The 14,785-nt window shown below is 50.3% G+C and overlaps 1 protein-coding gene across 1 annotated transcript in view; it reads right to left on the bottom strand.

Moving 5' to 3' along the window:
* Positions 1–362: 362 nt before the first annotated feature.
* The window catches only part of CACNA1F (calcium voltage-gated channel subunit alpha1 F), an 81,381-nt gene continuing 66,958 nt past the window's right edge, over positions 363–14,785 (bottom strand). The window contains exons 37-48 of the mRNA XM_084835956.1: positions 13,948–14,075; positions 13,310–13,406; positions 12,984–13,086; positions 12,040–12,141; positions 11,426–11,556; positions 11,186–11,314; positions 7,366–7,595; positions 7,095–7,235; positions 6,139–6,302; positions 4,686–4,798; positions 2,275–2,580; positions 363–1,071 (exon numbers count right to left, since the gene is read on the bottom strand). Of these exons, the coding sequence (XP_084692082.1) occupies positions 760–1,071; positions 2,275–2,580; positions 4,686–4,798; positions 6,139–6,302; positions 7,095–7,235; positions 7,366–7,595; positions 11,186–11,314; positions 11,426–11,556; positions 12,040–12,141; positions 12,984–13,086; positions 13,310–13,406; positions 13,948–14,075 (1,956 nt within the window). The 3' untranslated portion in view covers positions 363–759. The remainder of the gene's footprint in view (positions 1,072–2,274; positions 2,581–4,685; positions 4,799–6,138; positions 6,303–7,094; positions 7,236–7,365; positions 7,596–11,185; positions 11,315–11,425; positions 11,557–12,039; positions 12,142–12,983; positions 13,087–13,309; positions 13,407–13,947; positions 14,076–14,785) is intronic.

Here is a 14,785-nt window from a genome sequence, read left to right as displayed (position 1 = left end):
GCACAGTAGATTGGACCAGGTATCCCTTGAAAGAGGTTGCACCCAACTTTATAGACATGTAACTGGAGCATCCCCCATTTGGACTATAGCGAGTGGTGGAATCCCCCCCCCCAATGCACAGAAGTGAACGAGGGATTCTAATCCAATCTTGTGAGTGTGAGTGCAGAACATGGATACCAGCAGCTATTCTGGGATAATTGGTGATACAAAGTACAGACCTGTGATCTCATTTATGAGGGACTTGATTCTATAAAGAACTGGTAGTAAACAAAATCAAGGAAAAGAAGGAAAGCCAGGGTGGAATGTTTACTTTTTTCACTCATTTTTTCATTCCATCCAGTAAAACAGGCCTCCTTGTCTTTAAAACAATATTTATTGTTTCCGATAGAAAAAAAGACATCTTCCAGTCTCCTTAGGAACCCCCAGCCTTTCAAAACCCACAATCCTTCCCCAGAGGAAGAAGCCCAGTGCTTTTCCCTTTCTGGACTACTATGGAGGTGTCACGCCTGGAGAAGGGGCAGCCAGGAGCAGACTGCCTAAACCAGAAAAGTACACACACAGTGTTTCTAATAGCTGTTGTTGCATCACCAGCCAAAGTGAGGGCAGCATTTGGCTTCCCATCCTTTGGTCTCCTTTCTTCGCAGTCACTCCCACCGTGGCACGCCTTTGGCAAATCTCTGCCCTTGGCCCAAAGGCTCCAGAGTGCTGGGCCTCTCTGCAGTGATCATCTCTCCTTGCCCCACCAGGGGCACTTCCTGGTCAATAAGAGGTGACGCAGGCCATCTCGTCAGCTAAGTCCTCTTCCTCGCGGGAGCGGAAGGGTTCCTCATCACTGTAAACGGGGCCTAGGCTCCCGACGCCACTGTGCTCTCCATCGCTGCTACACAAGACGTGGCTGCTGCCCCCTTGGCGGCTGCTTTCGCCACCAACAAGCTTGCTGCTCAGCAAGTCTGTTGCAGCACTTTCCATTTCGTCGATGGTCATGTGGCAGGCGTCAGCGATCTCCCGCTTGGTGAAGGCCACAAACTTGGGGTCCTGTGCGTAAAGGCCAAGGCCCTCCGAGATGAGCACCTAGAAGATAAAAGGGGCACGCTACTCAAAGCTACAGAGCCCACCCTGTCCTACCTAGCCAGTGGCTCAGATTAGACATCACACCAAACCATGGTTAGGAAGTTTACCTTTGGCTTAGAGTGATGTCTGAATTGACAAACCATGGCACACTACAATCAGAAACCATGGTTTGAAGTTGGCTTGCAAACCGTGGTTTGTGCGCACTGTGGTTCTGCATGATGCCAAACTGGACAAACCATAGTCATAGATACGGATATGCCTCCAGAAGCTGTTCCATCATGGAAACAGGAGTGAATGTATGAACCTAAGTCTAAGAGGATGGTAAACAAACTCAGACAAGCAGGTCTAAACCATACTTGGCCTGTTTTATAGTTGGCCTGAAGCTTTAAACCATGTCCTAGCTATGGTAAACTATAGCTAGGACAATCCATGATTTGGCATGATGTCTGAATAAAGCCAGTAAGTTCCATAGGTGAACAGCACAATGAACCAGAGGGTTGCACAGGTGAACAATCCTCATTTTCCCATCCTCCAGTATCTAAGACCACACATGTAAATTGATCACTGTAATTCAGCAGAATTTAGCAATTTGACTGCAGAATTCAGCAATCTGAGAAAGCTTGTCTTTAAATTAAAAACCAAGTGCCTGTTCTTAGCCCAAACATTGGTGCAGAGAGGCTCAAAAACACATGGACACTGCCTGCTGCAATCTTAGAAGGGAGTTGGGCAAGCAAGGCTCCCAGTGGTCAGTGGATGTGGGACTTCAGTGCCCTGCATTGGGTCTTTCTTATTTTGCCTTGTCTAGAAGAACTGGAATGAACTGTGCAAAATAAGTACACACACACAGACTGATGCACCCAATTAGTTTTAGACTGCAACATCTGGTTTTCCTTGGTGTGTAATTTGGGTGATTTAATAATTTTCAGTACAGCATGCACACAGTCTTCCCAGTGATCAAATCTCTCATGCCCTAACCAACAAATCTGGGATCAAAACCAGAGCGCGGCAAGGGCAGAGTTCCCACACTGGGGCAGCCAACCCTAACCCGCCTGCCCACCCCAAACACACACACACACACACCAAGTTGTGCAGCAGAGCGTATTTCTGTGTGAGGCACTGGAGGGTCTGAATCTCAAGCAGGGAGTGAGTGGAGGTGGATGCTGGGCCCCGAAGAAGAAGGCAGCCTGCCCTGCCTGCACTCACCGCCTCCACCAGGCTGTCTGCACTGCCACGCTTGCCCCTGTAGCTGTGCTTGAGCTGGCCGGGCATGTGGAGATGGCTGCAGGTGCGGTAGGGCAGCTCCGGCTCGTCCGCGTACCAGCTGGCCCGTGCCACGGGGGGCAGGCTGCTGCTGTTCTTCTCCCAGCTGTGCCCCGGCAACCCGTCCTCCTCCACCAGGATCAGCGGGGCATAGAGCAACCGGCCCCATTTAGGCGGTGTGGCCCACGACTGCGAGGAAGCCGTCAAGGAGCGGCTGCCGCTGTGCCATGACTCATGGCTGCTGCTGCCCTGGTATGGAGGGAAGAGGAGGCGAGAGGCAGCTGGCTGGGTGGGTCGCGACAGCCCAGCCAGACCGTGTAACACATCACATGCACAACTGAACACTGGCCAGTCACACAGCACGTTGCTGGAGGACACGGTGCAGTCAGGTCACAGCTGCAAAACCCAGCTGTGCTCACTATTTGTCATTCATAGAATCGTATTAGTATCCTATCAATGCTACAGTATTATATTAATAACAAGGTGGCTCAGTGTGGTGCAGTGGCTGACGTTCAGACCAACTGCAAGTCCTCATGGGGTGTGCCCTGTCTCCCAGCCTAACCTTCCTACTGGGTTGTTGGGAGGATAAAATAGCTTCTCGAAGGGGAGGGCAGGATACATACGTGATAGATTGGGCTGGAGAACATCCCGATGTTGCTGGACTACAACTCCTATCATCCCTGACCTTGGCCAGGTTGGTTGGGGCTGATGGGGCAACATCTGGAGGGCCACAGGTTACCCATCCCTGAGACAGATAGTTGTGCCAGTCGTGGTGCAGTGGTTAGAGTGCCAGGCCGGGACTCGAGAGACCCAGGTTCTAGTCCCCGCTCGGCCATGATGCTCACTGGGTGGCTTTGGGCCAGTCACTGGCTCTCAGCCTAGCCTACCTCACAGGGTTGTCGTGAGGATAAAATGGAGAGGACAAGGACCGCGTAAGCTGTCTTGGGTTCCGTGCAAGAGGAAAAAGGGTGGGATATAAATGCAATAATAAATAGATAAATCACGTAGGTGTGTTTTGTGGCAATTATTCATTCGGGAAAAGGGCACCGCTTAGCAGCAGCACAGCACCTACTCTCCCTGCAGAGGGTTCGTGCTTCAGTCCCCAGCATCTCAGTTAAAGGATCTCTGTGAGCAGGGCTGGGGAAGGCCCTCCGGACCCGAGACCTTGGAGAGCTTTCCCCAGCAAGAGTGGGCAGTCCAGGAACAGATGGACTAATGGTCTGATATAGGACCAGGCAGCTCCGTGTGTTCATTCACAGTAAAGCTGGGTGACAAGGAGTGGCCAGACAAGAGTCCCATGGACCCCAGCTGGACCACAGCCACATCGTCCTCCTTGTTACCACAGCGCCACAGATAGGACAGCCACGTGGCACAGCCAAATAAAGCAGCAGGATGCAGGATCAGCCGTCACCTGGTCCAGCCAGAAAACAGCAGCACAGTATGCCTGTATCACAGTGGCAGGATATAAATGCAATATGAAATAGATAAATTTATCATCTATAAATTTACATAATATTTATCTAATTGATAAGTATCTGACCCAGCATTCAGGTAACCCATGCTCCAAAGAGATGCGGGCAATGTAAGCTCTGCAAAGAGTCAGCTAACAAAGCAGGGTGATCAGCAAGAAAATGCCTGATTGAGGGCCTCTGCCACCGTACACTACGTTCAGCCCCGCAATTATGGAATGATCTCCCCGACGAGGCCTGCCTGGTGCCAACATTGTTATCTTTTCGGTGCCAGGTTAAAATTACCCTCTTCTCTCAGGCATTTGGCAGCATCATACAATGATTTTTTAATCAGGTCCTGGATTGTCTTTGCTTGATAGTTTAAAAATTGTTTTTAAGTATATGTTGTCTCTGTGTGTGCTATCTGTATATATGTTCTTATGTAAATGGTTTTGTACTTTGTATAATGTATTTTAATGGTTTAAAATTTTTGTAAACTGCCCAGAGAGTTTCGGCTATTGGGTGGTATAGAAATATAATGAACGAATGAATGAAAAAAAGACAGCCCGAAAGTGTACAGTTGTGCTATGTGCTTTGACTTTAACCTCCCCACTAAAATGTACACAGTGTTCCATTCCATGTGAGACAGGTCACACCAATGTGTGGTTGGCCTCATCCCTAGAGCTTATGAAGCGACCCTATAAAAGAGTGCCTTTGAGTATGTGCAGAGTGCCTTTCCCACAGCCAGCCTTCACACACTGGGACTGGCAGGGAAAGAGCTCCTAGAGCAAAGGGCATCATTTTCAAGAAGGTTTTTTTTCCCCCAACACTTGTCCTTTTAGAAATGGAGCCTTGTAGACACACATGTTCATGCTCTCTCACACACATAGCCTGTGCAGAAATCACCTGTGCACGTGCTCGGCAGGGGGGCGCATTCTGGTGGTAGGTGCCTGGGATGGGGATGTCGTCGCAGCTGCCTTGGCGCTGCAGGCACTGGATGCTGAAGGCTGGTTTGCGGCCTACCCAAGGAAGGGAAGGAGGAAATGACAGAGGAAGTGTGAGAGGTTCCTGTTGGTGGGTAGCTGCCACAAAGCACATTCCATCCCCCTTCCCCCGTTTTCTGAACCCAGCCATCACCAAAGTATTCCTTTGTTTGATCAGTTTCTATTCCACCCTTCAACAACATCAGCATCAAATGTCATGCAACAATAAAGCAAAGCAGAAAGAAAGGCAAATAAAACCACGGCACGTAAAGCAAGTCTGCAGCGATTTTAAAGGGCTGGGAAAGAAAAAGCGTTCTCTCCTGGCCCCAAAGTTTACCATCCCAACCATCCTTCCATCCAGTTCCCTCTAATCCTTCCCTCTAATCCTGTGCTTCCCGAATGTCTTAAACTTGGATCCTGCTTCTAAATTTAATTCTACCTTCTGCTCTCACCCCAACCCACCACTATCCCATCTGTTCCGCAGGTGAGTACATGGAGATCCTCGCGTGCGGTTGTGTACGCACAGCCTGCTGCAGCATGTGAGGTACAAGAGCTTCTCCGCCAAGCGCAGGGCCTGCACAGCTTTCGCCTCCGCAAAGCAAATGCAGACTGCCCACCCGCCATGCGCTGGAGCTTGCCAGATGTGCAACAACCCCTTGATTCCACTGATTGTCTACACTGGGCCCTTAACAAAAAGACAAGCTGGGGTGGGCTGCCGGCTAGAGCACTAGGTTCTCAATGTGCAGGTGCCCGACGGAAACCAAAGTTTGGTATTACAGCCCCTGCTTTAAGGAAAGAGCGAGAAAGCCCTGGCATGAGGCACGGGAGTTGCGCATGGGGATTGGGGGGAGGATGTGAAGTACCAGGAAGGGAGGGAAATCTTTCCAAGTTCCATCATCGCACCCAAGCTGAGGCCTGGTGTTCCTCCTTCTCCCCCACTCTCCCAGCTTTGGAGTATTTCCTTGCCCTAGGTCAGGTCTTCACAACTTAGGACCCACCAAGCCAAATGCAGCCCAACAACCAGGTTCTTGATAAACCTCATGTTCTTGCTGCCCAGCACTGTACCCTTCAGACTGTGAGTGAGGAGTGCGGAGGCCAAATAATTAAATGCTCCTTCCTACACATCTCCGGGAGAAGGCTAGGCTGAACTCTTCTCCCTGACACACTAGTTTTCTGTCTGCAAGGAGCTTTGCTTTCCTCACAAGGGAACTTTCAAGCATGCAGCCCTGCCCACCAGCTGTATCCCGAAGTGGCGCAGTCCAGGGCAAGTGTTGCCAGCCGATCCCGCTGCCTGTGGAAAGCGGCTTTCTCCTGAGGGATTCATGCGACACAAGCTGCCTCCCTTGCCCAGCTAACCCTGCGCCCCCCGTCCTGACCTGTGGGTGTCGGAGGCAGGAGGCGCCTGTGCTGGGTTTGCTTGCCGTCCAGGATTCCCTTGACGAGCCCGTGGTTGACGCGCCGGGAGGGGAGGGGCAAAGAGCCACCACAGCCATTATTCCAGTGACGGTGGTGGGGCTGAGGGCCGTGCAGAGTGGGCTGCCTGCATCGGAGAGACATGCAGCCATGAATGGCATTCCTCAGAACCAATCCCAGCCTGCCTTTGTTCTTAACGGCTCCAGCCATGGTAGCGGTGGGTATATGTAGAGCCTCAGGAATCTACACCCCCGGGGCATCTACTCAGTGTCTAGGTTGGCTGCCAGCCACAAGGAATTTGCCACCATCACTTATTGTCCACGCTGGGGGCTGGTTCACATGAGCACCGCAGGTGGGCTGCGGCATGTGCAGGTGGCCATTTTAAATATTCAATCCCTGGTGGGGGGTTGCCATGGTTTGTTGTGTCGTCTGAACCTGGGCGGCAGGGGTTGTTTGAGGGTTAAACAACCTGCAAAGAACCTTACAACAGAGGTTGTTTAACCCTCAAACAGCCCCTGCCACCTGGGTTCGGATGACATGACAAGTTGTGGCCGGGGCGTGAATAGGCAAACTGGCGCCCATAGGCTCTGTGGCTTGTCATGGCTCAAATAAGCCATGGTGGGGTGCAGTGACTGTGTGAACCAGGTCACTGTCACACAGTGCCACTGGGCCCAGATGCCACTTTCTGGTAACTTAAGTGCCACACGGCTCCGGTCAATGTGTGGCTGGAGGAAATGATGCAATCCCTTGCCTGTTGTTGTCTGATCCTCAGGGACGGTGACGATGGCAGAGGAAGAGACCTTGTCACTCCTCCAAGGAGATATTAATTGAAACAATGTGGAACTCGCCCCTTAAGTTGCAAATAGGACCCGTGTCATGTCCAAAGCTGTTCTACTGTGCCTCAGCACCTAATTCTTACCTGTCACGGGAGGCCAGGCTCTCAGAGTCCTCCTCCCGGCTGTAGTATCCCTGCTCAACGGAGGTGTCCTCCCCATAATCCTCGGTGTGCGTGGCTTCTTCTTGCACCATTGGTGGGATGCAGCTGCCATCAGAGCTCCGTCTGGACAGATACGCAGGGCTGTAAGGAACCCTGGAATCCAAGCTCCTGCCCTCCCCACCCAACCACACACCACTGAGACCCACAACCACCTTTCCCCCTCCCCAGGCCAGAACCTCGCTCTGTCCAGCACCTGCTCATCCTGTGTCGGGTAGGAATGTTGGGCAGTTCAGCAGGTTCATCGTTGCCACCGCTGTTCTCCTCGTAGTGGCCCGGCTCATTCGTCATGTGGGACAGGTTGACACCCGAGGGGTGCTGGGAGCCCACAAGGCCATTCATCCAAGTTTTGTTCTCCCGGTCCGGTGAAGTCGCAGCAGCGGAGACATGGCGGTCAGGAGCACTGCCATACAACGCCTCAGAGCTCTGCGGGAGGGAGGAGGCACTCATGTCTTGGAGGCCAAGACTCCTGTAATCCATTGCTGTCTTTGGATCGCTTCACACATTACCTGAAGATGAAAGGCCTGTGGCCAAAGTCCTGGCTGACTATATCAAATCAGTGTGTGAACCTCAGTCTTATCTCTTACTCATCACGTCAACTTCTTCTTTCTTCTTCAGATTCCCTTCCCTTCTGAGGCGCCTCCCTCTGGCCTTCCTCCTTCCCCCCATTACTCTGTCTGGACCATTCCCAAAGGGGACGCCCTTACTGGCACATCTGGTCTAAAATCAAACTGGTTTGATTGCTCTGACTTCCAATATAGGCTTTTCACCACAGAGATACCAAGGCCTGGAACAGGGGATGGGCAACTTGTGGCCCTCCATCTTTTTTTGGCCTACAACTACTATCAGTCCTCACCATTGGCTATGCTGGCTAGGGCTGATGGGAGTTGTAGTTCAACACATCTGGCAGGCACCAGGTTGGGGAAAGGCTGGTCTAGAGCAATGCTGCTTTACATCCATAGAACATCACAGCCTATTTCAGTTTATACCAGAGATATTGGCAGTGTATGATTTTTCTTTCTCTGTGACAATTCCTTCTTCCAACCCCCCTCCCTTGGTCTGCTGCTTTCTCCGGCCCCTGCCTCTTATGCCCCCTCTTTCCACCCTGCCCCTGTATCAGATCAGAGCAACTCAGCCAATGACAGTCAGGGATACTTCCGCCTGCCCTGCCCTCTCTGTCATATTAGGACAACCAGCAGCTTCACCAGTGCTACCTCCACATTTCCTAGGGTGCCCAGGTGGGGAACCTGCAACCCTCTAGATGTTGCTGGGCTAGAACTCCCATCATCTCTGACCATTGGCCATGCTGGCTGGGGATGATGGAAGTTGGAGTCCAATATAATCCGGAGGGCCGCAGGTTTCCCACCAGTTATAGTGCATTACAGTACAGATTTGTCTTATACAGAGATCATCCCTCCTGTGTAGGTCTGGAGTGCAGTGTGCATATTTTTTGTGGAGCTGGCTGTTGCACTGCAGGTTTCATCGTGCTTTCCCTGTGTGGAAATTATCTTTGTATAAGGAAAAAAATGTAATGTTTGAAGTGATCTGCTCATGAAGAGAAAGCACATGGAGGCCACCTAATCCAACACTTGCTCTAAAGCAGGGCTGTCCTTCTCCATTGTCACGCCCTAATTTGAGATGAAGAGGAGAACTGGTTTGCAATGCCAAGACTTGGCACTGGGAAATGTGAAGTAATTGGGAAGAAGAGAGTGCCTCTGAGCATGTGCAAAATGCCATTTAACTCTCTGAAAGTAAATTTTTATATCTGAGGGTAGAGCTTGAGCTACAGCATCTCCCCTTTTAGAAATTAGCTATGAATATGCTACAAGCTACATACAGTGCTGTCTCCAGAATCTGGGGAAAAGGACCTTCAGTGGGGCCCTTTAATCTGGAAGGGGGATGGAACGCAAGCCACGATAATTTGCTCACATCCTCTGTGACTTCCTTGGGTACTCCATGCAAAGTGAGAATGGTGGCTGGGCCCTTGCTGGCTTTGGGGCCTCAGCAAATGTCCTCCATGCCACCTTCTGAAGCCAGTCCTGACAAGCTAGAAATACATTAGGGGGTTTGCTTTGCAGACAGAATTCTTATCCCCTTCCCCCAGATCTCTCACAACCTTAGAGTCTCTCCGCTTCTGCAATTCAAAGCACCATATTGCACACAAATCTGCTGTCCCAGAAACTCAGTAGCAGCCTTTTCCAATTTGAGCACAGAACAGCAGGTATGGAAAAGCCAAGAGAACTGGCTAGTAGAAACATTTCTAATTTGCATTTAGCACTAAGCCTTCTGGGAGGAAAGCTCAAGGAACAGAAACCCGGTTCTGCCTTTCAAAATAAGAAGCTTATTTTACATTACAATTTTAATGTAAAACTACCCTGTAAATTCTTTCCATACCTGGTCATTACCTACATTTTGAAGCATACCCTGAGAGCAACAGCAAACCTAATTAGAACCAAAAGGACAACAACAAGGAGTATGTAGTGCCCTGAGTTCAAGGTTTTGTCTGGCTTGCTCTGTCCCTTCTCTCACCTCCTCTATGGGTTTCCTGCCCACTGCCTTAACTTGCTAAAACAAGCCAGATGGCTCAAAAGCCTGAGCTGAACCACACACCGGTGAAGAAAAGTATCCCTTTTAAACACAAACACAAGCCAATCCCCGCACAACCCCCCCACACACACACACGCACACACACCAATTCTTTCCCAAACTGAGATTTGGTCTTCAGTCTGGTTGTGAATATGAAGCAAAACCCATTGATTAAAACTCCAGTAGACAAATGTTCTAGGCCCTGTGATTGTAGTCCATGATAATCAACACCACATCTCCCCACCACCAATTAGGGGGCAAGGCGACGACTTAGTTCTCACTGGTGGGGCAAACCTGTGCCTGGGCTGTCCTACTTCAGAGTGCAGATGAGGGCTCCTATGACTGAATGCTCCTCCATACAAAAGTATTCCCTGCAGACAGAAAACTAGTGTATCAGGCAGAAGAACCCTAGTCTAGCATTCTCCCTAGCCTATGTTCTCTAAGTGAAGATAATGTTTTTATACGGAGGAGCATTCAGTCTTGTAACCCTGGGCCGATCTACACTGCACCCACCATCGCAATGAATTCGGTGTCCGGTCGGGTTAAATGCTCTTGCATTAAAACATGATTATTCACACTCACCCATTTTCCCCGTTGCAGTGCTTCATCAAATGTGCGAGCTCGGTTCACACTCGAGCGCTGTGCTGTTTTCCTGCTGTTTTCCTGCACGCGCTTGTCTGATCTCGGAAGCTAAGCAGGGTCGGCCCCGGTCAGTAGTTGGACGGGCGACTGCCTGGGAATCAGGCTTCCTGCACTGAGCAGGGGTTATTCTATCCCTTCAAATGAGATTAAGTTTTACCCCCTCCTATCCCCCGCTCCAGATGTTTTTTTAAAAAATTAAGGCGTTATCCTCGCAGAATCGGGGCTTCTCCGCGATGTGTTTTTTTCTAATTCAGGCATGATCTTCAAAGCTTCGAAGTTGTGAAGCTTCACAACTTCGAAGCTTCAAAGATCATGCCTGAATTAGAAAAAAAAACATCGCGGAGAAGCCCCGATTCTGCGAGGATAACGCCTTAATTTAAAAAAACACATCCAGCTCTTTGCTTGTTGCTGAGGAAACAGGGGCTGCTGACAAAGCTATGCGATCATTAGCAGGAAGAAGACATGGGGCCGTCGAGAGCTGTGATTGGACAGGAGGGCCATACAAACACCGCCGTATATGGACAGGCGGGGGAGGGGACTACAACCGGATATGGTAGCGAAGGCGGAAAATCAGAGCACATTAAGGGGAAATACCGGGATATTAGGTATTGAAAGTGGGAGCATGGAAGTGGGAAATTCCAGTTCCAATTTGAGGCGGGTACTGCGTAGTGTGAAAGGCGGGCAGTGAAACCTCATTGGAAGCGAAAAAAGGTGGTAAGTGTAGATCCAGCCCCTTGCACTCTAGGAACAGGTGTAACACCTGAGAGAATATTAGGCCGAAGGCTCACCTTGTAGGTCACTGTCTCCTCCTCACATGCAGTTTCCTTGGCTTCCTCCTCATCCTCTTCTTCCACTAGGTCACAGGACATTGCCCTGCGGATCTCAGGCCCCAGGTCTTGCAAGCTTCTCAACCCAGCCTGAATGGGAGGGATGCACCAGAACAACAGGATCAGCCACCCCGGTATCCTCATTGCCTTCCCTGTCCACTGGGCCAGCTAAGAGGCTCTTCCCCAAACTGGAAGACCCACCTGCAAGGCAGTCGAGTTGCTCGGGGACCCGTCTGGTCCCAGCAGCCCCTTCTCCTTCCGCTTACGGAATTTCCGGAAATAATCCTGGATCAGGAACGTGGCATAGAACTTTCCAACAGTGACCTCCTCCTCTGCCAAGGGAAGAGCTTGTTAGGTGGCTTATTTTGGAGTATCAACACTTCTGTAAAGCTCCCTGTAAACAGCCAGGCTAGTTTTTAAAAGACAGGGAGTCCTGTGGCCTCTTAAAGATCACGTTGTTTAGGGCTGTAATCGTGACAATGCTGCAGGAGTCTCTGGTTTTACACTACAACAGAACAACATGGCTGCTCTCTTCATCCTGGTGGAATGTTGGTTTTCCAAAGCTGATCTGTCTTGCACCCAGACTGCCACTCCCCATGAAGTATCGCATTGTTTTATTTTTACATTACAAAATGTGCAATGTCCATCATGACTGGTGCTGGCTCTTGGCAAAGCTGGCAGCAGCCCCAAGACCCAGGGATGTTGAAAGGGCCCATTGAGTGAACATGGTCTCTAATCTCCCCTACCCACATCTCTCTTGACACTCTAGAAATATCTGGAGAGGGTGGATTAGTTGCTAGGACAAGGGCACGAACCTTCTGGTGGGGGCATCACCTCATCCAATATTTTAGGCTTGGTCCGTTTCCAGATCTTTTTGATGACAGTGCGGAGCTCCTTATTGGCCACATCCAGTTCTCCTACAAGAGTGGGGCAGAAAGAGACTTTCAAATCCATCTTCCAGATTCTTGTAGAAGGAGCCACTGTAGTACCCACGGTCACCACAGGGGGGTGCCTTTAGAACTGAAAGGTGTGAATGGGTGGGTGAATGTCTGACCCAAATAGGTGTAGGGTAAAGCCAGGACAAGAAAAACTGTGGATGGGGCAATGACTTCTGGATTGGACAAGCTAACTTCATGGCCTACAGCAGCCTTCCCCATTGTGGGTCCCTCCAAATGTTTTGGACTGCAACTCCTATCAGCCCCAACCAGCATGGCCAATGGTCAGGGATGATGGGAGATGTAGTCAAAAACATATGGAGGACACCAGGTTAGGGAAGGCTAGTCTACAGCCTAGGGAGTGGCACTTAACTATCCAAAGAACATTTTCTCGGGGAACAGGAAGGGTGGAGCCTGGGAAGAGACCTGATTTTTTATGTTAGTGCTCTGCCCTGGATTACGTAACGTCAGGGGCCTGGATACACTGCCTTAGCTGAATAGCCAGCTATTATCTGTGGTTGCTGGTGATCCCTCCGACACCTTCCCTCCCTCTTATACTGCAAAAGCCAGGGAGAAAAGGAGAGAAGCCTCCCCTCCCCTAAGGTCTCCGGGAAGGGAATTGTTGTGTTGGGCATGTGGGACAGGGGCATTCTCAAGAGGGGTGGGCATTTGCTGCTGGCAACCGGGCTTGTGAAAACCTAGTGATGGTGCCCAGAGAAAAGAGTGGCTCTGAACATATGTAAAATGCATTTCCTCATCAGGAAGTAACCACTCTGCATCTACTAGAGAAGAACAAGAGCCACAAGAACTGTCTTGCACCTCACCTTCAGTCTTGATCTTAAGGGACGTCCGCACCAGGGCAAAGAGGGTGGCGTTGAAGGTGACCATTCCGTCTGAGCTGAGAGGCATGTTCATAGCCACCAGCCTCTGCGGGGACAAATACATTGAACCAAGGATCCTTGCCTCCTCCCCATTCCAGCTCCCCTCTCCAGCTCCCCACTGTAACCCACTGGACACGAGTCCCTTCTTGAGCCACAGAAGGAATCAAGGGCGAGGTCCCAGGCTGAGGGGCTAGGACTCTGCCACTGGACTTTATTCCCCTAGCAAGAGAGGTCCCAGGCGTCCCACTAGCAAGGGTCTCTGGAATTACCTTGCAGGCTACTCGGTGGGGACAGAGTTTCCCAAAGCCCAGGGGTGGCTGTATCCGGCGTAGGAGGGCCACCACATCCAGGTGCTTGATGCGGCCCCTGGAGGAATAGAAGCATTATTTATTGCTTTGTTTGCTTACATCAGCCTCCGCTGACCTGATGCCCTCCAGACGCTTTGGACTACAACTACCATAAGCCCCAGCCAGCATGGCCATTGGTGTGTTCCCAGTGGACACTGCTTCCCTCACTGGGACTACAAGTGGTGGCAGACCAGGATGGTGGAGTCATGACTGAGGAATGGCACCTGCTTCTTAAAAAGATCCAAATCAGGCAGAACCAGCACCAACCTGTCCTCGAGCTCCATCCCTCAGGGTCGGGAAGTGACAACTCCAAAAACAATTTTTACTGCCCCGGTGGTACCCTGTAAAACTGCAAAATATTAAAGTAATATCCTGCTATTGCCTCTAGCGGTAGGAACTGGGATTTCAGGACACTGTATCACTTGATCTCTGCAGTTCAGACAAGGGAAGGTAAAGACCTCGCTCTGCTGCCTCTGAAGGAAAGGTCCAGGACTACTGGCATATCCAGGCATACCACTGCATGTTCCCAGTAGTACAGGTAAAAGAGGTGTGTCTCTTACTTGGCCGCTGGATCATACTCTGACCAGATCCTCTTGAACTCATCAAGATGGTGGGGGCCCAGAATGGACCAATCTCGAGTGAGATAGTCAAAATTGTCCATGATGACAGCAACAAAGAGGTTAATAATCTAGGAGGGGTGAGACAGAGGTCAGTGGATACTCCTAAAGTGCCCATGACAGGCAGGGAGATCAAGACTTCAGAGGCAAACAACCTGAGCCTATGAGCTTTTCTACACGAGGCTGTTAATTGGTTATTAATCCACTGTATCTACTTTCAGTTTTTGTCACAGAACTGAGACCTGAGCACTACACAAACAGCATTTCCTTTCCTGCTTTTCCAGTATATTACCTCTAGGTGGCACTGTGGTATAGCAGAATAGTGCAAATACTCAAGTGAAAAAGGCAGCTTCTTTCGCTTTCACAATTAAATGCCGCATTTTCCCTGCTCTAAAAAAACTCGCTAAAACTTGAGGGTCACAACGTCATCCAAAGAACCTATAAACAATCATGAGTAGGGAATGATGAGCACACGATACATGCCATGTGGAAAAGCTGTATGAATGTTTACTCAGAAGTAAGTCACACTGAGTTGAATGAGGCTTACTCCCAAGTAAGTGTGCATAGGACTGCAGCCAAAATCGAAAAGGTGGATGTTACAGGGTGTCGTATGAGCCAGGGCTCATCAACTCTTCCTTATGGAAACTGTTTTCAGTGGTTGGCTTGGCCTTGGAATGGGCACAACAACAACATGGAGAGAGAGAGAGAAAGAGAGAGACAGAGAGAGAGAGAGCCTTAGAACATGTACTGTGGCCATTTCCTTCCAACACTAATCGCATGT

The sequence above is a fragment of the Heloderma suspectum genome, chromosome 2 (assembly GCF_057233095.1).
Source record: "Heloderma suspectum isolate Gila_16-S chromosome 2, 16-S_ref, whole genome shotgun sequence".
In the NCBI taxonomy this organism is placed as follows: Eukaryota; Metazoa; Chordata; class Lepidosauria; order Squamata; family Helodermatidae; genus Heloderma; species Heloderma suspectum.
Note: the sequence above shows the minus strand (reverse complement) of the source record. Positions and strands in the feature narration are given on the sequence as shown.